The sequence below is a fragment of the Seriola dumerili genome, unplaced genomic scaffold, assembly GCF_002260705.1.
Source record: "Seriola dumerili isolate Sdu_G_001 unplaced genomic scaffold, Sdu_1.0 BDQW01000478.1, whole genome shotgun sequence".
In the NCBI taxonomy this organism is placed as follows: domain Eukaryota; kingdom Metazoa; phylum Chordata; class Actinopteri; order Carangiformes; family Carangidae; genus Seriola; species Seriola dumerili.
In genome coordinates, this window is record NW_019174733.1 from 4,152,208 (window position 1) to 4,179,790 (window position 27,583).

General features: G+C 40.6%; 4 protein-coding genes across 6 annotated transcripts; 2 read left to right on the forward strand and 2 right to left on the reverse strand.

Annotated features, from left to right (window-relative positions):
- Nucleotides 1-23: 23 nt before the first annotated feature.
- Nucleotides 24-10,874, reverse strand: LOC111235394 (protein FAM149B1-like). Of its 3 annotated transcripts, XM_022763850.1 has the most exons (16): nucleotides 10,428-10,874; nucleotides 9,138-9,254; nucleotides 8,414-8,558; nucleotides 7,530-7,678; nucleotides 7,212-7,355; nucleotides 6,243-6,404; nucleotides 5,939-6,120; nucleotides 5,689-5,831; nucleotides 4,776-4,844; nucleotides 4,083-4,195; nucleotides 3,530-3,754; nucleotides 2,709-2,832; nucleotides 2,350-2,475; nucleotides 2,112-2,193; nucleotides 1,304-1,441; nucleotides 24-1,128 (listed from the first exon to the last, which is right to left on the reverse strand). In XM_022763850.1, the coding sequence occupies exons 1-16, from the start codon at nucleotides 10,472-10,474 to the stop codon at nucleotides 1,046-1,048; spliced, it is 2,049 nt and encodes a 682-aa protein (XP_022619571.1). In that variant the 5' UTR covers nucleotides 10,475-10,874; the 3' UTR covers nucleotides 24-1,045. The 3 variants fall into 3 exon arrangements, with proteins under 3 accessions (XP_022619571.1, XP_022619572.1, XP_022619573.1); XM_022763851.1 differs by lacking the exon at nucleotides 4,776-4,844; XM_022763852.1 differs by lacking the exons at nucleotides 24-1,128; nucleotides 2,112-2,193 and having other exon boundaries at nucleotides 1,335-1,441.
- Nucleotides 10,875-11,326: 452 nt separating this feature from the next.
- Nucleotides 11,327-17,163, forward strand: ecd (ecdysoneless cell cycle regulator). The gene is made up of 13 exons (XM_022763797.1): nucleotides 11,327-11,677; nucleotides 11,784-11,901; nucleotides 12,038-12,125; nucleotides 12,458-12,636; nucleotides 13,013-13,205; nucleotides 13,326-13,454; nucleotides 13,585-13,710; nucleotides 13,852-13,937; nucleotides 14,020-14,123; nucleotides 14,510-14,768; nucleotides 14,930-14,997; nucleotides 15,103-15,332; nucleotides 15,514-17,163. Exons 1-13 carry the CDS (start codon nucleotides 11,473-11,475, stop codon nucleotides 15,748-15,750), a joined length of 2,022 nt encoding a protein of 673 aa, XP_022619518.1. The 5' UTR covers nucleotides 11,327-11,472; the 3' UTR covers nucleotides 15,751-17,163.
- An 18-nt stretch (nucleotides 17,164-17,181) lies between these two features.
- Nucleotides 17,182-21,312, reverse strand: LOC111235362. The gene is made up of 4 exons (XM_022763798.1): nucleotides 21,115-21,312; nucleotides 20,179-20,380; nucleotides 18,258-18,558; nucleotides 17,182-18,165 (listed from the first exon to the last, which is right to left on the reverse strand). Exons 1-4 carry the CDS (start codon nucleotides 21,147-21,149, stop codon nucleotides 17,759-17,761), a joined length of 945 nt encoding a protein of 314 aa, XP_022619519.1. The 5' UTR covers nucleotides 21,150-21,312; the 3' UTR covers nucleotides 17,182-17,758.
- A 2,490-nt stretch (nucleotides 21,313-23,802) lies between these two features.
- On the forward strand, nucleotides 23,803-26,484 carry LOC111235170 (serine/threonine/tyrosine-interacting-like protein 1). The gene is made up of 5 exons (XM_022763506.1): nucleotides 23,803-24,036; nucleotides 24,198-24,328; nucleotides 24,447-24,615; nucleotides 25,282-25,418; nucleotides 25,832-26,484. Exons 1-5 carry the CDS (start codon nucleotides 23,990-23,992, stop codon nucleotides 26,482-26,484), a joined length of 1,137 nt encoding a protein of 378 aa, XP_022619227.1. The 5' UTR covers nucleotides 23,803-23,989.
- Nucleotides 26,485-27,583: the final 1,099 nt, after the last annotated feature.

Sequence of the window (27,583 nt, forward strand, 5' to 3'; positions counted from 1 at the left end):
TATACATAAGTTGTACACGGCTTTTTATTCTCTTGTATAAAATGGAATCAAAGAAAATGCATTGAAGAAAAACTGATTTTCAAGCTTTGTCACCTTTGTAGCATGGCTGTCGGATATATTATTTTAATAATAATGAATGAAGGGAAAACTACCCTTTGTGCAGTAACCCTGATGTTACGTGTCAAAGCATCCCCACTTGGCTTTACTCAGGTCATAAAGATACATTTACATCAAACAGTGTTCTGTACAGATGAGGAATGAATTCCCTCCGGTATTTACAAACTGTTTCATGTACCTGCCTCTTGTGTTCATACATTATCTTGAAGTGTAGTAGCAAAAACGTGGGCTGCAGAGATGTTCTGCCAGTGCTTCTATTCATCCACCACATTCCCTCTTCTGGTTTATGATTGGAGCTGAGCCTTCATGGAGAGAAAGGCAACCACAAACTTTCCAGGTGGCTCCTCTTGTTCTCTTCCCTGTGTGCAATGATATGCAATTTAAGAGGCTCTGGGTTAATCTGGGTTTTCTTTTTTTTTTTTTTTTTTTTAAACAGGGGGGTTGAAAATTGTGTCCTTATAAAAGATACAGTACCAAACTCTCTGATGTAGCATCAGAGAGGAAAAAAGTGCTTTTTTTATCCTCTCTATCCCTGTTTGGATTGATGTGTTATTCCCTGCATAGTCATTTACCAGTACAACACACCACAGAGGATAATATACAGTACATTCACATATAAATATATATACACAATCACATCGTACATTATCAGATCATACATTGTATAAATATCTACACATACAGCTCATGCTGTACATGTAGATGGATATACTGTTGACAGTTATTTGTGTTTGGCAGCCACATAAGCTGATTTCTGAAATACAAAAATAGGCCTCTAACAAAAACTTCACAAAGCAGCATAATATGACAAAAATATGCTACTTTAGTTAGACAAAAAATGTTTAGTGGGCACAGATGCTGCAGAGCGTTGCACTTTGTCGTGCTGTATAAAGATGAATGGCTGGAAGATGTGGAGGTTGGGGGCAAACTACAAGCCGGGTCTGCTGGCTCTGGACGCGATGCCTCCCCGAGTGTAAGACCGAGAAGGGACTGACACAGGCACCAGTGGAGCTGTAGGAAATAGGAAGGAATAAAAATTTTAAAAAAGTTGATGAACATCCTGACTTTAAAACATTTTACCAGTACGTAAATCATACTTGAAGTCAGCTGCTGCAACCTCTCACATTCATAGTTTATCTGAGGCCTAAGTGTGGAAGAATTTCATCAGCCGCTTTAATCTACTGACCTGAGACAGGGGCCTGTGGGTCTGGCTCCTCTTCGTCTTTGATAGGCGAGTGCCCCAAGGGGTGGTGGGAAAACGAGTCCAAGAAAGATGAGCTGCTGATGCCAAGACTGACGCCGGTCACACCGATTCCAAGAGAGTCTGGTGGAATGCACACATGAATAAATACATATGTGATCAAGTGATGCACTACAAAATCCCTCTTACACAGACACTGGGTATGTACAGTACAAGCACAGGCAAAAAATAAAGTAACACAACACAGACATAAAAAACAGGGGTCTCGGTACACAGTATCATTCATTTGATCAAATAGAAATTACAAGTTAATTAAAAAATACATCCAAATAGTGAGTCAGCTATAATACCTAAATATACATATTGTGACTAAACGTGAGTGAAAACTGTTGTACTGTCTGAAATAGATAAACAGGTACATGAATGAATAAATTGATTGAAATAGCTATTAGCAATGGAAAAGCAGTTGAATAGTTGGCTAAAAGTAAAGGATAAGTGGTTGAAACATGCAGCCTCTGCCACTCAATTTAACTAAACTTAACTACACCAACCTAAACACTGGCAGTTCAAACAAATTTATAACATCCACTATTAAATTGAGTTTGAAATCGGTTTAAATGAACACATTTTGAATGTGAGAGGCGGTGTTGATGATGCAATGCTTTAGTTAATCTGACAGGGCTTTGGGCTGTGGGCGTATGTCTGATGAAAAAAGGTTGGGAACCATTGCAGTATATCACATCCCTTTTCACAGCAACATTTTTTATTCGACTATTCAAGTTGAATTTCTGACCTGTGCCCACAGATGCTCTGCCTGGCCGCCCCTGACCAATGTTGTCCAATACTGTGAAAGAACGACGGTACGGAGTGTCCGACTAAAAAGAAAGCCAACGGTCAAACATCCTGTCATACTGATTGTACAATTCGTAACATCAACCACACCAGCTGATGACTTGGAATTATACAAGCCCTGTTGCTAAAGACTTTAACCTGATAATTGGAAAAATAAAATTAACATGACAGTATCTTACCCTGTATGTGTGAGTGGTGTTGGGGCGAGAGAAGACGTCCAGAAGGTGGTGACGATCCCTTGGTATTGAACTGCCAGCTTCGTCATTTATAGCACTGTGGGCGCGGTTGGATGGGCCTTTCTGACGCTGGACAGATCGACAATATGGACAAATACATAGGTTTTATGCAAATGGTCACAGGAGTTTTACTACATTTAAAAAATTGACAATACATTTAATAAATGCTACTGTAAATGTTTTTAGGCTGTACACATATACTTTCTACATTTTGGGATTACTGGTAGCTCTATTTAGAAAACTTTCATTTAACTGTAATGAGTCTTCATTGTCAATACAGTTGTGTTTCAGTGCTGTTATACCTGTGCAGGTTTGGACTGCTGCCCTGAGTGAGATGAATCTGGGTCCCCAGTGCTGATTGGGGGAAGGAGTGTGTTTCTGCTCAGAGGCAACAGCGGAGATGTCAGGCGGTCACTAGCCGTGGGTCTGTGGAAGAAGAAACAAGTAAAGAAAGTCAATAAATTCAAGTACAGATACTGTATGTCACTAACATATATTTATTTCTGAAGAGAAATAGACTGTGGGAGGTCTGTGAAAATACACAGCTTGGATGTAAGGATGAAAAGCAAAGTTAGAATCCTGTTTGATAAGATACTTTTAGACAATAAAGAACAGTTATATCTCGTTTGTTTGAACCGTACAAAAAGAAGTTTCTGCTGGTTGTCACAGTGGTGACAATCAAGTAAAAGTAAAAATAAAACCACAAATGTTTTTGTACTTCAGTCTTTGATTTTCTCATTTAACTATCTGCAAGAAAGTGAATAAGTGTATTTCCTAAAATTTCTAACTGTACCTTTAAAAAATCTTACTAGATATTAAGATACAGTAGCTGCTGAATTTTACAGAAAAATTGACTTAACACGATTACTCTTTTACTAACCTAACAGATGAACTTGTCGTGAACTGCGGTTCACGACAAGTTCATCTGTTAGGTTAGTATCACACATGAAACTTCTGTCACCTCCCACCCTCATTATTCCACCACACACAGCCATAAGGCACAAGTTGAAAGGGAGTATGTTTTCAAAGTAATCTCACTCTGTCTCTGCACAAGGAGCGAGGAGAGTGTAAAAAGTAAGATAGGAGTTGGGGTGGGGTAAGCTCCTGTGATGCTAAAACTCACAGACGTGTCCCGCGAATGACCTCATCCATGGATCCTGCTGTGCTGGACTGGCTCAGGCTGGGAACCAGTGGCAGGAGAGTCCGAGGAGGAGGGTTTCTGCGCCGAGCTGACTGCGCAGGGCGCAACAGCGAGGAAGAGCTCTGCTCCAGGGTTCGGCGAGGGCGAGGTTTGCTGGAGGGAACCACGCTGGAGCCTGGTCTGTGGGATGCCCGCTCCTCTGGCTCCCTGTGTAGGAGATAGTGAGAGGAACACAATTGATGAATGATGCATTTCCACCTGCTGCCAACTGGCTGTGTACTCTGCCAAATAAGGTGTTAAAATCAGGGACAAAAACATTGCATGAGTCCATTTCGTTTTGCAAAATGCAATGTGTTTACCTGTAAACGGGAAACTAGAACTACCAGACATCATTGTCTTTTTTCCTTCCATTTCAAAGATTTAAATCACATATTAGGAATATGCAAATGTGTGGTGGATGTGTCATCTTTTTTGCTTTCATTTTTTCATTTTGGCACCAGTGTTCATTGGTTACAAGAATAAAATGTGTCCATACTGGTTTCTATCCAGCACAACCAGGTTCCTCTGCTGCAGGGAGATGCTGTGGATCACGATGAGGTCGTTCAGGTTGTGCTGGGTCGCCACTGCTCCAACTGGGACCCTTCCAGCCTGGGGAATGGTGTGAGATGAGGGGGAGAAAGTAATGAGACAGAAGGAACGTGGGGGAGGGTAAAGGAGAGAGATGAAAGGTAACAGATACAAAAACACAGGAATGATTAAGGGGTCAAGGACAGAGAGAGGTAAGAGGAGACAAGAGACATAATATAGGAGTAAAGGCAGGTTACATAAAAAGAATTTATCTTATGAATTTGGTTAGTTATTTCCATATGTACAACACAGTATAATGTCCAAGAAATTGGTTATTTATCATGCAGTGATGTCAGGAGGGCCCCACATCTGCTATGCCACCAACCAAAACTAGTCACAACACTTAAAATGCAACAAAAGCAATAACTAGCAAAACAAAGCATTCCAACATTCTCATTGTGAAAGAAAAGGGAGATCTAAAGAAAATCAGAGTAGTTCATGTTGAAAACAAGTTGCAGTTAATTAAAAGGATAAAAGGTGGCGATGCTTTTGTGTTAATCAACAGGCACAAGCACATTTACTCTAGAGATGAAGAGAATGAGCCGCCGTGGACGGCATGCACACAACACGCCACCATTTTGGCTCTAAGTGAGTTACATACAGTGGAGGGTCTTTTCTGCTTTTTGGATTTCCGTCTGGACTTGTGCTTTGAGCCCCTTGACTTTGTATTCTTTAAGGGGAAAAAAGGCATGACCAAAGGAAGAGAGTGGATATAGAGGAAGGGAAGGAAAAATGTAAAGAACATAAAGGGAGATGAAGACAGAAATAAAAACAAAGAGAAAGAACAAAAACGAACGAACAAAAGGAAAGAAAGGAAAACAGACAAAAGAAACAAAAGGTACACGGAACACATTGGCAAGGTGAAGGGCGAGAGAGTAAAGAGGGAAGGAAAGAAAACAGTAATACAAGTTAATGAACCAGAAGCACTGAAAGACTGAAAGAGAAACAGGCAAGAGTGAAAAACAGGTGACAATCAGGTGTGGACTGTGGAACACAAACCACTCTAAAGTCTTCAAAGACCTCCCAGTTAGGAATGCTGAGCAAATGTTGTATACACTTCTCAGGCCTAAAATGATTCACCTTCAAGGTCAATTACAGTAAGATATCTCTTCTACTACAAACGGGTTTAAAATCAGGATTGCTTAAACCTGACGACAATCCATCTTTTTGTATTGATCTACAGTGGTAATGTCTTTCACACTCTATGTGCCAGCTTAGTTTTATATTCAATTTTCTTTTACAATTATCGTCATTTTCTTTTCATGTTACATATTGCAGCCATTATTAAAGTGAAGGTAAAATGTAAAGCTTTCCTTGAAATGTGCTGTCATATGTAAAAGTTCTCTATAATCATCATTATTGAATGTTTTATCGCATCTGTTAAAAGCCCAAATAGGCTAATTTTTTAATTGACCTCCTGAACTGCTGACAGTGATGATAATGAAATGGGGCTCTCAGTCTACTCCCCCAGACATACCCTGGTGCCTCTCGGCCCCCCACCTCAGACCACTGACCTGGTACTGCAGGCCAGCTGTGAGCGGGGGCACCCTGCTCTGGCCAAGTTTGGGCAGCATCGTGGGCAGCGTAGCGAGCAGCATGAAGGGATTCTGGGTGTCTTGCTGCACAGGGCTCAAGTTCCCAGAAATCTTTTCATCATCTGCCAATCACACATGTACAGTCACATCCAAATACTGTGCATAAGAATGGACATTTTATAATGTATGTTAGGTCAAATGCATGTAAAATAATCAAATTCAGTTCTACTTGAGGTGCAGCATTCCCAGTGGCGTTGAACTAGCTCTTTCATCCAGCCAACCAGCTGGTGCCACACGTCATCGAACAGCAGGTCAAGAACAGCTTGGCGGCGACAGCGGTATGGCGAGATAGGGGGCAGAGAGTGATGCCTCCGACCCGACTCTGAACAATCCTGCTCCCACTCGTCTTCCCTGACAGATTGACAGACAGTAAATCATTATAACCAAACAGAACGACACTTGGATGGAAGCTGAGGTTTAGATTTAGTATCTGGGAAAAGTACTGTGTAGCATGAAGAAAGTGAGTAACTCACAAGTCCCTGCTATCAAAAGCCAGGTATTCCTCCATCAGACCCTCCATTTCAATCACCTTCGGCTTGTAATGACTGCTTGAACCACTGGAGATGCCAGGAGGCCCGTCCAACTCTGCTGAGGAGGACCTGATCAGTGCTGCTCTCCTTCCCTGTACATTCAACCTTTCCACCCAGACAAGAGAACACATAGTTAAGCACCTTTATAACAGACACAAGCCCACACATTTTGTATATTCTAAATAAATAATAAATAAACTATAATCCATCTGACAACTACAAAAAGCACACAAGGAAAATCCTGGCTGAAACAAAGCTCACACTAACACACTGCATAGTGGGTGCTAACAAAGTGGCCTGAACATATGACTTTTCTTTTTACTCCAACTTTGTCATCTCAGTTTTGAGTAGTGAGACAGTGGCAATGCCTTCTTACAACCAGTCTATCATTAAAAATGGCAGCCCTAGAAGCTACTTATCTCAGCTCGCCAACACGACTTTGTCCCACAAATTTAATTAACAAGCCAGAGAATCTAGGTCACAAAACCACAGTTGGCCAGGACTCCTTTATAATTGATGCACCAACACCAGTCATCTAGACAGCCAGTCAATAGTCACTCAAATTTCTTTAAGTAATAAAAGCAACATACAGACCATAGTTTCAAACAGAAACGTCTCTCTGGGTTGAATTTTCTTAATATCAATAGGTTACAGGAGATAAACTTGACCTAAGCTGTTTCTAAGCAATGAAGTTCCAATGACCGATTGATGCTTATATGTTTAACATCACCATACAGAATGATATTACTATCATAAAATGCATTCTGCCTTTGTATCTCCTTAGACAGAGGTTTCACATCACAACCAAATTATATTTAAGACCTAGCATTAATCAGGCAGTACTATAGGTTTTAAAAAAATTAAGGGGAATATACTTTGAATCTTATGTCAGCCAATGCAGTTAAGACTTACTCTGTGCCACCTCTGTCTTTCTCCTGGGACTTCACAATGCTCTCTTTGCCTGCTGATGGGCTGCTGGCAGAGCTGCCTTTCTCTGATGTAGCGTACCACTGGAAGCCATCATCACTGGGATACACCAGCTGAGTTCCCAGGATCCTTAGTGACACATATACAATGAATAAATAAGTAAAATAATTAAGTTTTTGTGCAAGAGTGGAATATTTTTTTTTCAGGTTAGTCTCCACACTGAGCTTTAACCTTTGATCCCACCTTTGCCCTGTTAAACTAAAAGGTCAACTAAAGTTTGGTAGGAAATGGTGGATAAAATACCGAAGATGTGGGAAACGTGTGGCCCACTGCTGGCATTCATCCTGCAGCCCCTGGAGTATCCCGCCTCCGCTGCCTCTCCCCTCATACAGCTCTTTGTCAATCTCCTCAAACATTTGCTGCACCTGTCGTGACGCTGCCTTGTCGAACTCCTGTGGGACAGAAAAACAGAGAGAAAGAAACGCAGGAAGGAAAGCTAGTCATTCCTCTGTTCTCATACACCAGCTCTGTGATTGAAAGCTGCTGCTGTTACTGGCAACACGCCACCATTCTTTTTTTTTTTCTTTTTTTTTTTAAAATCTCACAGCAAGCTTCAACGTGCATAATAATTAGCTCCCACAGCCCCATGGGATGTGTGTAGCTGTTTGCGGTCAAGCTGGATTGTTCATATGCTATAACCAAAATAACTAAAGAGAGAGACGGCGAAAAAGAGGGGAGTTAGGAGTGAGTTAGTTTGCGTAACAGAATTCTTTTTTTCTAAGAAGTAGCTTGAGGACAACAAACTAAATAAATCATTGAGTCCTGGAAAAGTTTTGTAGGACCAGCTGAGGCTAGAAAGCACAGCATAATAACAAACCAATACCCAGTGGAATCAGGCCTCGCATATACAAAGAAGTAGCAGACTATCAAGGAATCAACATTATGATGCAGTGACTGGCTGTATGTTGTTCTATGGTTTACCACTGGCTTGTCAAAAGGTGACAACTGTTGGTAAAGTAAAATAAATCAAAATCTGCCTTTCAACCAAACATTAAGTATGTTTGTGGAGAGTTTGCAACAGAATAACAAAGAGGATGGAAAAATTCTCGAGAACAAAACAATGTCAGACAGAGCAAGGCTAGCATCATTACTTCACATTAAGATTGTTTTCTCAGGAGTGGACTTACATCGTAGCCCCAGGAGAAAACAGAGCTCCTCTCTGTGGATATACCAGTGCCTGTGGAGCTGTGGATACCTGACCAGGACTGGTTGGAGTCTACTGAGATGACGGTGGGACAGTCAGAGTGGCCTGAGGCAGCAGACGTCTCTGAGCTACAGTGACAGAATGAGAAAGTTGTGAGGTTCATGTACAGTTTGAAAAGTAATGTGTCAACACATTTCATGTTGAGGATACAGTTTCCAATCCGCCCACTTCCCACATCAAACTATCACACATACCCAGTGAATTTAACAAGTATATTCAAACAACTTTACTCTCTATGTCATAATATAAACCAGGTTTCTGTTATGAGGCTGAGGAAATCTTACTGGTGGTGGTTGCTGACATAATCGTGGGCAAGGTTTCAAAGTGGAAAATAAAGAGCAAATGTCAAAGTAATTGAATATTCTAACAGACCGCCTCATTATTTATTCTTTTAATTGCACATCTGAAGGAGGCAATGTGATATCAATTAATCTACTGCTTCTGGGTGTCTTGTTTCACATAGTGAGATCCTTGAGAATCAGTTGTCCACTCAAGATGGTGTAACATTACAAAACACACAGGAAAGACTATGTGTATATACTAGTTGCAAGGAGTTTCATGCTGGCCTTACTCTGGTTTGCAAAGGTTTGTGTCTCTGCAGAACAACCCAGGCCTGTCTGGCTGAAGAAAGACCAGGATTCAGTTACCTGTTGTGAGTTGAAATAGCTTCCTGGAGGTCATGGAGGTAGCGCTGTGGGGTTTGGTTATCGTCTGCTTCCTCTGGGAGAGGGTGGTGGTCGAGGCTGCTTCGAGATAACCCACGACTGCACAAGAGACAGATAAAAAAAAAAAACATTAATAAGAAATGTGAACGTGTAATCACAGTTTGGTGGAGGTTATGAGTGATGTATTTAACATCAGTGATGGTCTTACTGTTGCAATAACAACACACTATCATATAAATATCAAGCATGATGCTTAGTTTCTTCTGACTGAAACAGCAGACTGTGAAAACCAAATGTCCAAATGATATAAAAGATATGATGATGATGATGTTCTATATACCTCTGGTCTTTTTTCATCTTTATTATAATCCTTGTTGATGTATCAGTTCAAAAGACCATATTGGTGGTTTTGCATGTCATCGCCTTTTTAATACAAATAATTTATACCTCACTTTACTGCTCACCATTTTCCAAAGCATGATATCATGAAAACAAGGAAAGGCTGTTCCTTCAAATAACAAAGAGAGTTGGTAATTTAAAAAACTAAAGTTGAATTGCTGAGATCATCATGCAGCCGGACTGATAAAAATATTATTTTACTCTGGCATTCAATAGTCTGGGTTTCTGCAGGGTTCACCAAGTTAAATTGAAGTTTTTTAAAGAGGTGTTTAATAGCAGATTTGCAATTTAGTACCAGTCACAGTGGCCAGTCATACTGGTCATGGTATGAAAGATATTAAGGAAAACCAGCAGGGTCAAAATGGCAACCAAGTGCAAGAACGTATTAACATTTTTGTCAGTATTCCCAAGCAGTATATAACAACAGTGTCTTATAATATCATTCATTAACCATTAAACACCACCTGGACCTGGATAAGCAGCGGAAACTTGATGGATGAATGGATAGATTCATTAACCAATTATAATATAAAATAACTAATTAGTCAACAACAAACTAATTAAAATCTACACATAAATGTTACATAGGAGGTCGTGTCAGAGGTCTGGGACAATAGTGCTGGGAATTTTCCAGCCTTTTTTCTTTTTTCATGTTATAACTAAGATTACTCACTATAACTCACTGGAAAAATGATTTAATTAATATTTGTAAATAAAAGACTATTGGAGGCCTTTGGGGAAAACTGACTCACTTTCCCCAGTGTAGAATAACAGTATTCAGGCTGACAGCTAGAAGAAATGCTCGATGCTCAGCTGGTACAGTTAGAAATCCAGCTCACTGGAGAGCCATAATCTTTCATATTTGGTACTCACATCTCAAGTTTGTGCGATACAGGTCTTCTGTTGTATCGTGAAATCATCCTCCTTTCTCCTGGTTTTATAGGCTCAAGCCCTCGTCTGTCCTTCTTGCCTCTGCTTCCAGGACTCGCTGCGAACAGTTTGGAAGGAGGGCTGACATTTCCTCTAGTCGGCAGATAAATACACTTAGTGCAAGAAAGCTGGACAGGGCTCTGGCTACAGATGCTAACGTCGTTTATTAAACTATTTAAGTTAATGTTAGGAGGAGACTACGTCCAAAAACACGCTAGCTAACGTTAAATAGGCTGACAGATAAAACATCAAAAAGGCACGAATAGCAATGTATAATTCCTCAAAACACATTTCCACGTAGATAAATCTTGCTACACTAAAAATGGCATCTTATGTTATGGTGCAGCAGTGTCCTATCGAGGTTCTGCTCTTAAAATAAATGAGTGTGTAACGTTAGTACAGCTAGCTACCGTCACCTCAGAGGATTTTCTTTGCTAATGTTAGCACCGCCAACAACAATAACACGGCTGTCATGGATACGCAGCTTCGTTCTCCCGTGGTCTCACGGGAAATAGATTTCGGACTAGCCTGGACAACCCCAAAATAACCGCTACACTATAAACTGTCTCACAACAACTCCCAGAACTCTTTGCGACAAAGGGATTGCGTTTCTGAAATGTTTCCGCTTGTCATTTGCGGACTAAAATCAAAGTAAGCATTATGATATAAATTATTGGATTTTTATTAAATTCATAAGCGGTACGTTTTATTTTCCGATGAGAATTTTCTATTATGTTGGTTGTTTTATCTGAACAGTGAAAATTTGTTAATATAAAGAGTAGGAACTCTTATTTGTTGTACGATGTGGTAGTCGAGTGGAATTTGCAGTAGGACCTAAACAGTGACAGATGGCGTGTAAGCAACGTACGTAGAAATGAGAAAAGTTTTATTCATCTCACATTGATATAAGATAAAATTTAAAAACAGGACAAGGTAAGGTTCACTGACACTACTATCAGGATATCTCGGAGTAAGCCCTCTTACTAAAATGGACGCCCTGCAGAGGAGAGTGATTCAGGAGGACATGGTCCAATACAAACTCTTCTTGATCCAGCCAGACGGTTCATCTTCACAGCAAACTGAGGAACATCTCTCAGAACTTGTAGAAGAAATTTTGGCAAAGGTCGCCCCGCTCTTGATCCAATACATCTGGCAGCATCAGCCGTTCAACCTCAAGTATCATCCTGAGAAAGGTATGCTCTTGTCAACACCCTAGAGATGAATTGACTGAAATTGATGCAGTTATTGGTAATGTTACCCACACTTAAAGACTGATGTGTGTTCTTTTTTTGTTAACAGGAAGTGTCCCTGCTCACATTGGAGGTAGCACTCAGTTTGGTGACAATGTGGAGGATGAGTGGTTTATCGTTTACCTCCTGCAGCAAATCACAGAGGCCTTCCCAGATCTCGCAGCCAGGTGAGATAGAAAGTGCTCTGAGTTGATGTTTTTAAACAAAAAGATGAATTACCATATTACAATGCTTAAACTCGGATCCCTTTCAGTAATTTGTCAATCATGTGCATTTTTCTTTCTTTCATGTTTGTGTGTGCAGAGTTGAGGACAATGATGGGGAGTTTCTTCTGATTGAAGCAGCAGATTATCTTCCCAAGTGGCTGAATCCAGACACCAGTGAACTGAGGGTGAGTTGTCCAGATGAGATAGCAAATATGATGGTATTCCATGGACTTATTAATATTTTATCACAATTCTTTGATTGATGTGCCTGTTTAAAGGACCATAATGGAGGGTTTGAATGCGTTAGCCTTTTAAGGTCAAATCACATAATACTTTTACTACTACTTTGACAAAAATACATGTCAATACATGTTCTCTTTATTAACAACATTTGTGGGTAATTAAGCAAAGCATACAAAAACACTGGTATGACCCTTTTGAATATCTTACTCTTGACTATCATCTGTGATTTCTGTAAGTAAATAGCCTTCATTGCTCCACTCAATTTCTTTTGCAGGTCTTCCTCTATAGGGGAGAATTGCATATCCTGCCCTGCCCCTCCAAATCCAGTCCAGTGGGCATCGCAAAGGATGTCGTACCCAGTGTGGCACAAGCTCTTGCACTGCTCTCTACCCACCCAGACGCCTGTCGGGCAAGTCCCAAGATCTGTTCAGTCCTGAGGAAACGACTAGAAGGGTGAGAGGACGTCTTTTCATGAAAAAAAGTCAAATTCAGTGTCATTGACAAATTTATTTGCTTCCCACTAGGGATGCTATTGAATAGATCGTATCAGCTAGAAAATTGAGTAGTATAAAAGTGATACCGATTCAGACAGCTTCTGTGCAGCCTGCTGTAAAGAGAAGTGACAACATTCAGCCGCCCGTTTTTATAAAAACCCCATTTAAAAAAAAAAAAAAAAAAAATTAAATGTCAGAATGCAAGGTTTGAAGGTGTAGAATTTATGTTGGATACTAAGATTTACTACAAACTGGATAAAACTCGCAGATGCATAAGAATGTCTTATTAACGGCCAAAAATGAAAAATTCATATCAATCTCTACTTTCCCCTTAGGTATCCAGAGAAGATTGAAAGAGGTCTCCACCGTGCCCACTGCTTCATACCTGCAGGTATTGCCAAGTTGTTGGCACAGCGACCAGACCTAATCGCCCCTGCAGTGTCAGCTTTCTACCTGCGGGATCCAGTAGATCTGCAGGCGTGTCGAAGCTTCAAGACCTTTCCTCCTGATACAAGAGTTCTCACCTCGGTAAACACACTTAAAAATTCATTATTGTAGTGGTTTAGACAAAGAGAAGAGGTTGACCTTGTTTTAAAGGAGGTATTTTTATTTTAAAATATTGCTTCTGTTTTATTTTTATATTTCCAGGTGACATTCACCCGTTGCCTGTATGCCCAGCTGCAGCAGCAACAGTTCACCCCAGACCGGAGGAGCGGCTTCACGCTGCCTCCTCTCTCTCATCCCCAGTACAAAGCTCATGAGCTTGGCATGAAACTGGTGAGCCAATATTAGTGTTTCCTCTTCCTTCTGATTTGTCTTTTGGGTGAATAAAATGATCCTATATTATGTATTTAATTTCGTTATTGGTTTAATATCTGACTCTGTCTACGTGTGACCCTGCCCCCAGGCACATGGCTTTGAGATCCTGTGCTCTAAGTGCAGGCTGCCGTCATCAGAGCCTGATGCCCCCATCAGTTGTAACCCTCAGTGGAAAGGCTTCATGGACAGTCTGAAAAGGAACGGCTACTTCCGGGTTAGTCAAACTGTTTGAATTGTGATGTGAAGAGAAAGTAATTTAGCAACACAAGGGATACTAGGTTAAATGTAAAATCAATTTACTAGAATTTCTCAACTGTATAAAGTTAGTTTTTAATTTTATTGCTGTCAAATGCAGGGAGAGCTGGAGGGTTCGGCTCGTTTCAGCAAACTGACAAGATCTGCAGAAAACTTCTTCAAGCAGTCTGTGACCTCAAAATCGAGGTGAGGACTGCACTGTGTGATTATGCATGCCTGTAACATCCAATTGTGTGTGTCTGAATATAGATGTTGTGTGTGTTGTCAGTGCTTTGTCCCCAGGTGAGGAGGTTCTCCAGCTGCTGCACAGCTGCAGTTCCTTCAACATAGAGGAGCTGCAGAAACAAGAGTCACAGCTCCCCCAAGAGGACAGTAAGTGGACATGCATCTTTTTTTTTTTTTTTACTATGAAACACTCATTTGTAAAAAGGTTTTTAGGTTCATCCTTTAAGAGCACCTTGAATTTGTCTCAGTTACAATACAACTGGGTCAGATTATGACAAATGACCTTGACCTTCACCCATGTCCTAATGCTGAGTAGTGTCTTTTTGTGAATATGTGCATTTTGCTTACTCTAAATTATGTATTTGAAGGTTTATATGACTTTGAATTGCCTTTGTCTGTCTCTGCCACCTGGGATTTTCTGCTTCCTGCCAGTTCCTTTCAGTTTCTCTCCATTTGGTATACATCCTCCATTCTCTACCCTTCTCTCTTTCAACCATTTCCCATAATTGATTTTTCTTTGTGTCTGTCTCCAGGTGACAGTTGGCTGGATATCACAGCTCAGGATTTGGAGCGTATGTTGCAGGAGAGGAGTGGGGGGGGGGCTGATGTTGGAAGCCAAAACTCCAGTTCCACCAAACAGACGCAGCGTGTCACGGGTGCAGAGGAGAGGAGAAGGGAGACGGAGGATGACAAGGAGGAAGAGGAGGCCAGTTACAGCCTGGTAGCAGTCAGTCAGGGGATGAAGAACTTCCTCAGCGCCATGTCGTCGCATGAGGGTGCTGAACTGCCCTGGTGAGACAGAGTGACTGTACAATATTTAGTCAAGATCATCAAAGACACATTTGAGTCAATGAATAAAATGCTTTTACATCCAGATCTAGCTAATTCATTTAGATGTCTTGCCTCACCAACAGCTTTTCAGTTCAGGTTTCATATTTTTCTTCATATTCCAGGAGCAGCTCATCTCAGCCTTTTAGTTTTGAGCCTGTGTCCATGGCCAACGCACTGGACAGACTGCTGGGTATGTGGAAGTTATGAAAGATGTGCAACAGTAAAAATAACTTGCGGACACCTGACACAACTCCTTCCTCCTTCACTGAATGTGTCTGTCTTTTCATTTTTATAGGAAGTAAAGACGAAGAGCTAGATTCAGACGATCTAGGTGATGATGATGATGATGATGAGGAGGAGGAGGAGGAGGAAGAGGAAGAAGAAGAAGAGAAAGAGAAAGAAGAGGTGTCTTCTGGCCATGTAGAGATGAACGGGTCAGAAACTTTGGACAGTCTGAGACAATACATGGACCAAATGGATCTGGAGCTGATGAGCACTAACATAGGAAAAAGCTTCAATCAAACTGTAAGATCATGATTGTGATTGCAGCCTCTGCATAGCACATGCTTCCATCTGCACAGACTCAAGCTAAAGATATTATTTACTGTCAAGAAATATGCACTAAAAATAAGTGAAATAATGCAAATGTATCATCCTGAATGTAGTTAGGAAACAGTTTGTTTTACTTTATTTGTCCTTTCTGCAGAATTACAGCAAAGCAGACTTGGACAGTGGCTCTCCTCATCCCTCTGCCACGGGCGGTCCCCCAAGGGAGGGAGGGGTGGAGGACACAGAGGAGGAGATCCAGCCTCTTGACGTGGACTTCAACCTGGTCACAAACCTGCTGGAGTCCCTCAGCTGCCAGGACGGGTTGGCCGGACCGGCCTCCAACCTGCTGCAGAGCCTGGGCTTACACCTACCGCCCAACTCTGATTCCTCATGACAATTCCTCATCTCCCTTCAGAATGAAAGGTAATAAATAACACCCAACAAGGAGCAGCACCGACAGCTGTTAGAAGAGTGCCTTCATTACATTGACGGTACTTCTGTTGCCGAAGATCTCATCTGTGTTAAGTTTGTTCTGTGGAGTTTCCATTGTAACCAAATGTGGCTTTGTTTAGATTCACTCATTGTGTTCACTATAAAACTGAGTTCTTTAGGACTAACAGACACACTTGTAATACGCATTTGTAAAAATATTTTTAAATGTTTTGAAACCCGAATTGTTTCCTGTTTGCGGTTAATATTAAATGTGCATAAGTACAAAAGGACAAGGAAGCTCTTGTATGTCAATTAAATGTACACATAACACACCATAATAACAATAGAATTATTTATAGGATTTTACAAAATGTTTTGATAGCTCTGTTTGGTTTGTATAAGTAAGCAAATTTTGCTCAAAACATACATTTCCAATTGATGTCCACATCAATTATCTATGATGGGGTCATAATTATGGCAGTGTAAAAAGAAAAGCATTTAATCTCAGTTTTGGTTGCAATGTACATATAGATGTTCATGTCTGTGTTACCGTGACTCTTATGAAAAGTTGTTTTTTCTCTTTTCATGTTACTTAATCGTGGAAACCAACTCTCTCTCACAGTCTAGTCTCTGAAATCCATGTTTGTTTGAAGGGACAATAAAATGACAGAGAAATATTCTACAGCAAATTGTGATGTACTATTTTGATCAAGTTTACAGGGGATTTTAACACATGCTGCTAATGTTGGGATTGATGTCTCAGTGGTGGTTTTCAACAGCACTTGCATTCAGTTGTGAGAAACAGAATAAATATTTTTGCAAATAAACTTATTTCTGTCATTTCAGTTTATTCAATGTATACAGATTCTCTCCGGTGCACCATCACCACAGCTCAACATTATCCATTATTATTTTTCTTTAAATGTAATACTTCAGTACACATTTTGAAAAAGCTGAGTATTATTACCTTATTCTTAAATTAAGACATACTATGTCTTCTGGTAATAACTTACAAGAGACTGAAAGAAAATGGTGTCGGCATCATTTAATTCTTTCCTCATCGTGACCCCTTTTCATTTGACATACATTAGCAGTCAAATTCATTCAAGGGCAACTTTCTCTGGTTAAAAATTAATTCAGTCAAGATCTGAGTTTAGATATTTTTAACACAAAATGTAATAAGTGGGCTCAACTGTCTGTGTCCAGTACAAACAACCTCACTGTTGTCCCTTCTCATCTGAAAAAAGTGACCAGAGTCATTCAAGGACAACTCCCACAAAGCTGTGGTTGCAAATTAATTGAGTGAAACATGAGAGGTTAAACCTCTTAAATACTGTTAAGTAAATTACATCACATGTACAATAGGCTCCAAAAGTCTGTTTTCACTATAAAAAAAATCACAGTTTTTGTCTCGATATTATTCACAATTCTCCTCAAATGTCCGCAGATTTTCATGGATATACATGTTGATATTTGCTTGATAAGGCAGAATCACCTTCAGCTCTAAATGAAAACTTGAATTGTTCGACCCATGCAGCTTAGTTGTACTTGTTCCACTGTCAAAGAGCTGGTTTTGAAACTGCTACTGTACTATTAAGGCCATGCTCTGTCTTAAACTAATGTAATGGGAGTCTTTGTTTAGGTGGTTTGGTACGCTGCATCCTGTCCTGTCCTGAGGCTGGTGCTCTGTTACAACAGTCTGCTGGCATTAATACAATACCTGGTCTTAGTGTGTAAATCATTAGCTTGCTATGTGTTTGTAATATTCTGTCATGGTTTCAATCACTTAATGTATGCTGCTTCTCTGCTGCATTTTATGTACATGCCTCAGTAGCACAGGCCATGATGCTGTGAAAGGGAGAAAGTCGAAAGGTAACTTGTTATTCTACACAGAATTAAAAAAAAAAACACTGTTGTTAATGATTGAATGAATTGCATATGTCTCACTGCTACAGTCCTTTGAAGTGAAACTACAGAAGCTGGAAGAATGGCTGCACCGCCTGCCTTGCTGAATGGAGCAGTGCAGCAGAAAGCGGCGAGACACACAGAGCCGATATACCGACTAGGAAGTTCAACGCCACCCCCAGCAGGAGAATAGCAAGCAGGTATCCATGAAAGAGCAGGCTTTGCCAGCTGCCCTGACTCAACACCTGCCAGGGACTGTCCGGGTGCAGCAGCCACAGGAGGCCCAGCACCCAGCTCTGGTTGACCAGTTGGGTGTAGTAGATGTCAAAAATGGAGGCCTGGGCATCAGGGGAGTGGCAGCGCTCAGCATCAGATACTTTAGCCAGCCAGGTTAAAGAGAGACTGTGGAGGATTAAAGCCAGAGGTGCATAAATGTACTCCAGAGGTTCAATACCTGACAGACCCTTGGAGGCTGCAGAGATACAGAGGAAATTCATTAGAGGTGAATTTGTTCTGAGGTGACAAACCATTGTTTTCACCACTACATGACATCCTAAGGTTTACCTGAGATGACAATAGATGTCCCACTCACGATGGAAATCAGAACAGAGATGTGGATAGGTGGCAGCGATGCCAGCTTCAGGGTGAAACTAAAGCCAACAGTTAACAGGGGCAGCAGAGGCAGGGTGAGGGCAAAGAGGCCGGCGTACGAGCTGCTAGCTTTGGCCCACATGGCCAGCACATCATGGATGCTGTTACAGATAGCAGGCACCAGCACCCTCTCACCCAGGGACCTGGAGTAATGCTTCAGAGGCACCAGATCCAGGACATGCAGGAGATTTAAGACTAACAAGGAAATCAGAACCTGGAAAAGATCAGATAATGTTATTATAAAATGTTACAGTATATATATATATATATATAAAATCTCAAGTTCTATATACTATACTTGTTTCTACAACCTAAGTGGACAGTGGGGAGTGAAGAGCATTAAGCATAGCAACATCTGCATCTCTTTATGAAACAGATTTCTCTGGAGCACCCATAACTTGTACAAAGTGTGGACAATTTATACAAAGACGTTTTTTTTTTGACATTGGTTTTGAATTAAATGTAAATGATGCAAACCAATAATATGCTAACTCATCTATTTTGCTGAAATGATTAGTTCATTAAATTGATCAGTCAAATCATAAATCACTGAATTAATCATTAATAATTCAATTATTTATATAATTTATCAAGCAAATATGCGAAACATTTGCAGGTTCTAGCTTCTCCTGTTGTAAAAAACAAGCAATTTGAAGACATCGCTTTGAGAGCTGAGAAATTCTGATGTCAGATTAATCAGATTAATCAGATTCATCGATAATGAAAATAATTGTTGATTGCAGCCCTAATCTGTGTCACTGATTGGGGCTAAATTTCTATAAATGTATCAGTGTATCACGTTATATTATGTTGAGACTTGATTTTGTGACAATGACATTCTTATAATCAAGGAGAAAACCTGTTGGCAGAAGATGATGCATATTTAAAATGGCCTGCCACACATACCACACTCATTCATGTCCTATTGTTCTGAAGCATAATGTACCTTTCATTACAGAAAACAAACACATACATAAATTGAGGACTAAAATACAGGATGCTGAATATGAAGAAGAACATACCAGTGCCACGCCTGTGATCCACCGATGTTATGAGCAATAGTTCACAGTCGATATGTTAAGAGTGTGTGTTGCCTTGTTGAGTGTGAAACCATTTGAATGTTTTGTTTACCATAGTGCAATGTACAAACTATGTTATGTCAGAAATCAGAAACATTTTCCATATACCATATACTACATTATACCCACTAAAGGTCACTCTGTACACAACTGTCACTCACAAATTTCAGTTATTAGCAACTTCCACCCTTTAGACAGGGGGTCACATTTATATGTCTGTTATTTGGTCAGCCATTTGGTTAAACATCTATTCTGCCCAAGTGTTTTATCAGCACTAAAGCCCTTCTGTGACTCCCCAGCACCACATACCTTGTCCTTCACACTGGCTCACACACACCAAATACTGTCAGAGTTAGTTAGTAGTCAGCGGTCTGCACTTCATTGAACAGGTGGGACGTTAACTGCAGTAACAATTAACAACAAACCACTAAAAAGTAGCTGCTGCTTATTTAAAATCACTATTTTTCACATAAATGAGCTTTTTCAAAATAAATATGTGTAGTTCTTGAGCATCACTATGCTGCATGTGTATACTGCACATTTTCCCTATATGTTGGGTGATAAATGTAATTGCAGCATAAGCGAATGCCCTGCTGTCAGGACACACAGCAGTCTGTGTAAACAAAATAGCAGATAAGCCATAGCGTTCACTGTTGTCACACTTGCTGGTGGAAAGCAAGGCATTACATTTTGATTGCTTGATTTTGATCAAAGAGTAAACCATCCATAGAGACAAGCGGGGAGCAGGCACCAACCTGCGCAAAGCAGAGAGCCACAGCATACGGGTAATGGTACTGAGGGATGAAGATGCCGGACACAAAGTTTCTGAGTTTATCAGCCAGGCCATATATCACCACGACCACCAGGCAGAGGGTGGGGACCAGGGGCTTTAGTGCATGATTAGATGAAAGACTGTTCATCACTGAGGTGCACCATCCTCTCCTCCCCCTCCCTGAACTGCACAAAGGAACAGACATGAAGAGAGAGAGTTTGTAGTTTAAATAAAAAGACTATTTTACCAGGCCAGGAAATTAAATTGAGAGAACTTATTTTTTTCCACAGAAAAATTCAAAACCAGCTAGCCCATTTTTGCTGTAATAAATCTAACATCAATATACTGTATACTGTACTCCAGCTATTAAATTGCACCGATTTTAACGATGGAAATGACCTGTTTCTTATTGTTTCCTGTTTTTGCAAAGCTGCCAAATGTCTCATGCAGGACTAAACCTAGTTGATTATGAATCAGAAACTGTAGGATTTTATTTTCAAAAAATCAGAAATCAAAATATTGGACATTTTTATTGAATTTTACATGAGGTGTAGGCTTATTATAATAGCTATATTGGCAAATTTAAACTATCATTTTTTAAAATTAAGACATTTTTAGAAATCGCACAAAAGTCACCGGCAAAAGGACAAACATTTAAACGCTGCATTGGTGGGTAGACTCGCTTATTGTACAATATGTTATTCTCATATAAATTCTCAGGATAATAACAGCAGGAAGGTCATATGGCATGTCATTAGGTTAACTGCTGGTAAAACTATATGCTGCTTAAAAAAGAAATAGAGCTATTTACTGACTAAAACAACACACATTTAAATAGGCCTATATGCTAAAAACACAGTATGCGCCCCTTTATTTTGGACAGAAGAAAGAGAATATGAAAAGAGAAACATAAACTCACCATCTGGAATTTCTCACGAAGTCATATTTCATCATTTCAAAGTCCAATTATTCCATCTGAGTGACTGTAAACACCGTTCATTACCACTGCTAATAATAGTATAGTACATTTAAAATAACATTAATAATTCACCTTCTTAGCAAACGTCTCTCTCCCTATAATTTTGCTGAACACGCCACTGTCCACCTGCTCTCTGTGCTGCGGGCAGTCACCTCATTTGTTTTCTCACTGTGTCCAGATGGACTTTGGTCTCGGTCTGTTTGTCTCACCATAATTAAAGAAGCAATCTAGGTGGACAGTTAGTAAAGTGATTTTCTCCAAAGATACACAGAAATAGAGCAGACATCTGTGGAATCCACTAAGATCTGTTTGCTGACACATTTTATTACACGATGTGTGATACTGAGAGACAGCGGCATCTCTCAGCCTCATGGGAGGAATGTGTTTTATTTTGTGATCATGTTATATATCTAGAAATTGGTTTTAGATTTTTAACTTTGATGATATGCCTTCTCCTGAGAGTTATGGTTAGGATGAAGAGAGACTAAACCCTGGCTGTTTGTATCCAGCTTTGACACCTGTTTGTGACATTCCTGACACTCCTTCCCAAGCTTTACCTTCCCTACCCCCCACCCTCTGTCTGGATCCCTCTAGCTGTATAGACCATCATGACATCATGGTGTCCATGAACCAAATCGCTACATGAGTGAGGGTCTGTTTAAGTAAACAGACTCATCAGACTGAGCGGGTGAAGGTCTGTGCACTCTGGAGCTCAGACAAACACAGTAGCAGCATGAGCGCCCTGACTGATCCAGAGTACTATAGCAATAGGCCTGTGAGCTTCAGGGGGCTTTCAGTCATGGATCTGTGTGTCATTTAGGCTGGTTGAATATTGCAAAGCACCAACAATAAAAAAGAGGATGGTGACTGATCGTGTGTGTAAATATTACATGTGTGCACGCTGCGATGTGGGGACACTGATACAGTATGTGGAAACGTGTGCACAAACTTGGGTGTACACTGATATGAGTCATATACTGTACGTGTATGTGTAAACTGACATGTGTGTACAGGTTCTTCACTGACCCTTCACAAAGTGTGGAGAAGGTTGTTTCAGTACACTCACTCAGGAGCACAACAGGGGGCAGTCACAGTCTGTTTGGATGTTGGCAGCTTCCAGCTTTCTTCTCTCACTCCCAAGCTTTGGACACATTTGTAGGAATAACAACTATCAGGAAAATAAAAATATGACAACAGGCATTTAGTAAACCACAACTTTCCAAAATAAGTCAGTTTGATATATATATTTCATCAATACAAATGGTGGGAAACAGCTAAATACATTTACTGTGTTTAGGTATATTTTTGGATGACCTGTACTGTTTTTATTTTATTATTATTATTATTATTATTATTATTATTATTATTATTATTATTATTATTATTATCATTTAAATGTTACTAGTAAAATTATTTTTAGTGTGGTATTAGTACTTAAAAAAAAAGATGCAAATACTTCCAACACTGCCATAAACATACATTTATACTTATCTACCCCTTCTAGTGTCCTATCAATGTTTGTTGTTGTGATTTATGTGTAATTTGGCTGTAATTTCCCAGTGGGATTAGAAAAATCTATCTTCATGCATGTCTGAAAATGATCCACACTAGTGGTATTGGCAGTAGTAGCCGAGTACATTTATTGTCTTTAAAAGAAACTGGGTCGCAGTGTGCCACATCTGGAGTGGAAAACTGAAATAGAAATAGCGAAAACAAATGAGGGTACCAACAATGGACACGTAGCCTGTGTCATGGAAAAAGGCATTAGCAGGAGCGTTGACCAGCTGCGTTGAGTTTAATTAGGTGTGTTTGGTTGACATATAACAATACAGATGAAGGACTGTTGACTCACAGGCTGGTGTCAAGGACCTATAACTGTGTGTGTGTGTGTGTGTGTGTGTGTGTGTGTGTGTGTGTGTGTGTGTGTGTGTGTGTGTGTGTGTTTGTGAGTGTGTGAAGGGTGCTGTGAGGAAGATGGGGTTAACAGGGAGGTGGCGTGAAGTAAGATTCAAAATTTAAATAGTTCAATGAGGCAACCAAGATGAGGTTTGGAGGAGACATGTGACAGTGGATATTGGGCATACATAGTTCATTGTGTTTTATGTTTTTTGAGAGAAATGAATGTGTCCTTGGTGGAGCCATATTTTACTGAGGGATCCCTTCACTAGTATATTCTCTGCTAACATAAGGTTGTTTTGTCTTGATCTTTTCTAATTAACAGTTGGCTGCTATCAAGCAAGCTATATAAAGAATGTGATTTGTCTATTCAGTGTTTTCATGTGGCAACCTCAAACATACTTTTGTTTGTGCAAAGATTTATTAACCATTGATATAAAAAACAAATTTGTTTTATAGTAAGTAGTACCCTGAAATGTGGACTTTTATGTATCGTCTGTTATTTCTTCTTTCTGTGTCTCATCCAAATACTGCCTTAATCTCTGTATGGTTGTAAGATCAACTTGAAACCTCGTCCCTTATCATGTACACTGCAAGTATTGGGAGTTAATTTGGGTGAAGTAGGACTCCTATCCACGTCACCTGTCACAGCCAGCTACCATGTGGCCCTCTAGGGCACTTAACCGTTACTGTGTTTCCAAGACCACCAGCTAAATTAAGGGCAAGGTTGAAGCGGGGCAGAGTAAGAATCACAGCAACAACAAATAGTGCAGAGTGGGGTTTTTTTTTATCTTTTTACCTTGTTATTTACTGTTGGCATTCTGAGAGAATAAGAGAACAATTTTTCAATGTTTTTAAAATTATATATTTGTTTCTTGGTGTATCATGTTCTTCTAATGAAGGGCTGTGGGAACAGCTGATGCATCTGCCAAATGACTTAAACGAGATGGGCGTAGTACTGTCCAGGTAAAGATGTCTGCTGTTTTTTTTTTCACTTTTAAAAGTCTAAAACAATGCATTTTTAAATAATCATAACTGACTTTGTGTTTAGTCTCCTATAATTATAACATATAATCTGTTTTGATATTGTGCTTCTCTGTGTGTATGTGCCACTGTTTATGTGTCAGAGTGAATAACAGTTGTAGAGCGGCCTCCAGAGAGCCTGTCAACACATTCCAAACAGTGAGCAGCATCTCTGACAGAGAAGCTAATAGTACAGACAGTGACCATTCCTCCATCATACCTATCCAGAGCAAAGGTAAAGGCTGTAAATTACTTCCAACTCTCGCTGTTTTTACACACATAAAATGCATGCACACACAACTACACACATACAGACACAGTGTACTCTTTGTATTTCTTCTGCCTGCAAGTAGCGTGTGAGCCAGAAGAGGTGCTAGTTCCTGCTCTTCCAGAAACAGCTTGTGTAGAGCGAGGCTACATTACCCCACAGCAAGTGTACAACCTGCTGAATGCAGAAGAAGGCCAGCCTGCCTTGTATGATCCATACTATATGCTCATCCTGGACTGTCGCAGTGCAGAGAGGTGGGTGCTGCACGGATACACCAGGGCTCTTCACAAGCAGAAGCTCTGCCATGTATAAAGAAACCATACATGAGCAGAAAAATCACATCCATCAAATTAACAATCTGGCCTCAAAAGTTACCAGCTTTGAGTCAACACATCTATTTCAACAAAGAACTGGACATTACAAACTTCACAAAGACACTTGATATAACAGTTGCTTTGTTTGGCTAAACATGTACAAATATTACTATTTTAAAGGATAGGTTTGGTGATCTTCTGTACTTTTCTTATTGTCAATAAGTTTCATGAAAATATGAAAACCAACAATGAATTGATTTGACCAATAAATATTGTCTGTGTATCCAAAGCCTGATGCGCTACAACGTATGTGCCATATGGCTCCATTGTTGTCCAAAAACTATTAGAAACACATCAGTGAGCCACACTGTTACACTGGCTGACATACTCTTTCATTATAATAAACGTGGACGCTGTAATTTATCCTGTCCTGCCGGCAGAGATACTTGCTAGAGCACCAAATACATATAAATCAGCTGCTAGAAAACTAGACTTTTCATGGAGTTTGTTTACACTTAACAAAACTATATTTGCAGAATATCACCAGCCTCATCCTCACGTTATGTTAAATGTGCGTGCATATGATGAATGAATGTGTGTGTTAAGGTACAAGGATAGCCACGTGGTGACAGCGCGGGCCGCTGTGACGGTGATCCACCCCGAGCTGGGCTGTCTAATCAGCTGTATAGAGCTGCAGAAGTATTCTATAATACTGCTGTATGCAGAGGAAGGATGCAGCCCAGGTCAGCAAACCATAATCATGCACTCTCACAAACAGACATGCACACATGCAGAAGAGCATACTGGAGAACATGAGTTGCCACTAACCAAGCATAATCATGTTTTAATTATGCCAGCAGCATGGCTCTGTAGATGAGAATGTCAGTCTGCTGGTCCAGAGTCAAATATTTCAACTAAGATGGTGAACATGGTAATCACCAAATCTGCTTAGCATGAGCTTAGCCTTGTTATAGTGAGCATGTTAGCATGTTGATATTAGCATTCTGCTCAAGGTAGCACTGTTTCAAGGTACAGCTTCACAGTGCCGCTATCACAGCTCTAGGCTTATCCTGTTGAAATCTACCTGGCTGTCTGATTGTATTGTATTCATTTATTCTGTAGTCTGTCACTGTAATTGTATTTGTACAAATTTCAGTGGGCAGTGTGAAGGCCAGGGCAGACTCCCCAGGCCTGCAGCGCTGTTTCTTCCAGCTCAGTGCACTGGGAATGGATCCTGTCATCCTGTTGGGGGGATTCTCAGCCTTCCTTGCCCTCTATCCTTTCCTGTGCACACCAAGTATGGTCCTGCTTGAACCTGAGCGGCACACCCTCACCATCTACCCCTCAGAGATCCTGGAGGGAGCTCTCTACCAGGGCTCTGCCTCCCAGGCCTCTGACTACCGCATCATCAAGAATCTACACATCACACATGTGGTCAATGCCACTGCCAACTGTCCTGATGCTTTCCCCAACATGTTGTGCTACCTGCAGCTGCGTCTGAGCGATGATGCCCAGCAGGACCTGGTGGAGGCTCTGCCGCTGGCATCCAGGTTCATCAACACAGCGTTGAAGGCCGAGCCAGCTGGCCGTGTTCTGGTCCACTGTAGTATGGGCAGGAGTCGCAGCTCAGCACTCACACTGGCCTTCCTCATGGAACACCAGCGCTGGTCACTGCTTCATGCCCTGCGATGGCTGAAGGAGAGGAGGGCATGCACAGCACCCAACGTGAACTTCCTGCGTCAGCTGCTGACTTACGAGGAGCAGCTGTTTGGGAGCAGACTCACCACCCTAGACGACATCCGCCGATGACTGGAATAAGAATGGGAATGGAAAGAGGGATACGCGGGATGTTTTTTCTACAGTTCAGATTGAGAGAAAGTGTATAATATTTTTTTCCCACACTTCACATTGAGAAAAAGTGTAAAATAAGATGAGACTGGGCAAACAGAGGTGGATTTTTTACTGCAAGAAAGACTCTCAAAGACTGGATAGGAGTATTTTTCCCACGAGTTTGAGAAGCCGCACACAGTGCTATGCCTACATAACAACAGTAGTCATACAGATGTTTAATTTTGTGACTTCTGTATGACTCAGTATAATATAATACCTGTTATGACATGTTGCTTGGTGATAGTTGATAGAACAAGTACAATAATAAAGTGTATGTATTACATTTTACATTAGGATGGGTTTTTTTTCTTCAGTTTTATCCCTTGAAGTGATGATATTCTATAGAAATCATCTAGATTTATCCATTTGGAAATATTGCAGTCAATTTGACAGCTACTGCTACTCTTGCTGCTCTTTCTTTCTCTCTCTCTCTCTCTCTCTCTCCCTCCCTCCCTCTCTCTCTCTCTCTCTCTCTCACACACACACACACACACACACACACACACACACACACACACACACACACACACACACACACACACACATAGCTCCACCCTGCTGAACTCAACATGCAGCAGGAATTCCCTCCCTCCAAACACACTTTTAGGTTGGGAGGAAGGAATTTTCTGGAATGTGGGAGAAGTGAGAGGAGAAAAGACTGCGGTGATAAACTAAAGAATACATACACATAACCTCACAAACCATCACTTAGATTGGGGCTATTGAGATTAGGTCGTAAATACCATGTCAAATAAAGTTGTGCAGTGATTTTTCATTCAGAGAATTAGAAGTAAACTCCCCTGACTTTGCATTACATTTTCAACACGTGGCGAAAGGGTGACCCCCAGTTTTATTTATTATGTGTTTATTTATTTCTTTTTAAATTAAAACGGTAAATACTGATCCGTGGCTGTTTTACTACGGCTCAAGACAACTATAGACACCTCCCCTAGCAATTTACAAACGACGGCCCCCCCAAATCTAGTAGTAGGAGGCTGTCTGCATGTGAGAATCTGCA

Coding starts and splice junctions, on each gene's coding strand:
- LOC111235394 (XM_022763850.1), bottom strand. CDS start 10,474: ATGATTTCACGATACAACAGAAGACCTGTATCGCACAAACTTGAGAT. Junction 4,845..5,688: donor CAGCTGGCCTGCAGTACCAG/GTCAGTGGTCTG, acceptor TTCCCCTTAAAG/AATACAAAGTCAAGGGGCTC. Junction 2,833..3,529: donor GTCATTCGCGGGACACGTCT/GTGAGTTTTAGC, acceptor CTTCTTCCACAG/ACCCACGGCTAGTGACCGCC.
- ecd (XM_022763797.1), top strand. CDS start 11,473: ATGGACGCCCTGCAGAGGAGAGTGATTCAGGAGGACATGGTCCAATAC. Junction 14,998..15,102: donor CGCACTGGACAGACTGCTGG/GTATGTGGAAGT, acceptor TCATTTTTATAG/GAAGTAAAGACGAAGAGCTA. Junction 15,333..15,513: donor GAAAAAGCTTCAATCAAACT/GTAAGATCATGA, acceptor TCCTTTCTGCAG/AATTACAGCAAAGCAGACTT.
- LOC111235362 (XM_022763798.1), bottom strand. CDS start 21,149: ATGATGAAATATGACTTCGTGAGAAATTCCAGATG. Junction 18,559..20,178: donor TGGCTCTCTGCTTTGCGCAG/GTTGGTGCCTGC, acceptor GATCTTTTCCAG/GTTCTGATTTCCTTGTTAGT. Junction 18,166..18,257: donor GACATCTATTGTCATCTCAG/GTAAACCTTAGG, acceptor GTATCTCTGCAG/CCTCCAAGGGTCTGTCAGGT.
- LOC111235170 (XM_022763506.1), top strand. CDS start 23,990: ATGCATCTGCCAAATGACTTAAACGAGATGGGCGTAGTACTGTCCAG. Junction 24,037..24,197: donor ATGGGCGTAGTACTGTCCAG/GTAAAGATGTCT, acceptor TTTATGTGTCAG/AGTGAATAACAGTTGTAGAG. Junction 24,616..25,281: donor GACTGTCGCAGTGCAGAGAG/GTGGGTGCTGCA, acceptor GTGTGTGTTAAG/GTACAAGGATAGCCACGTGG.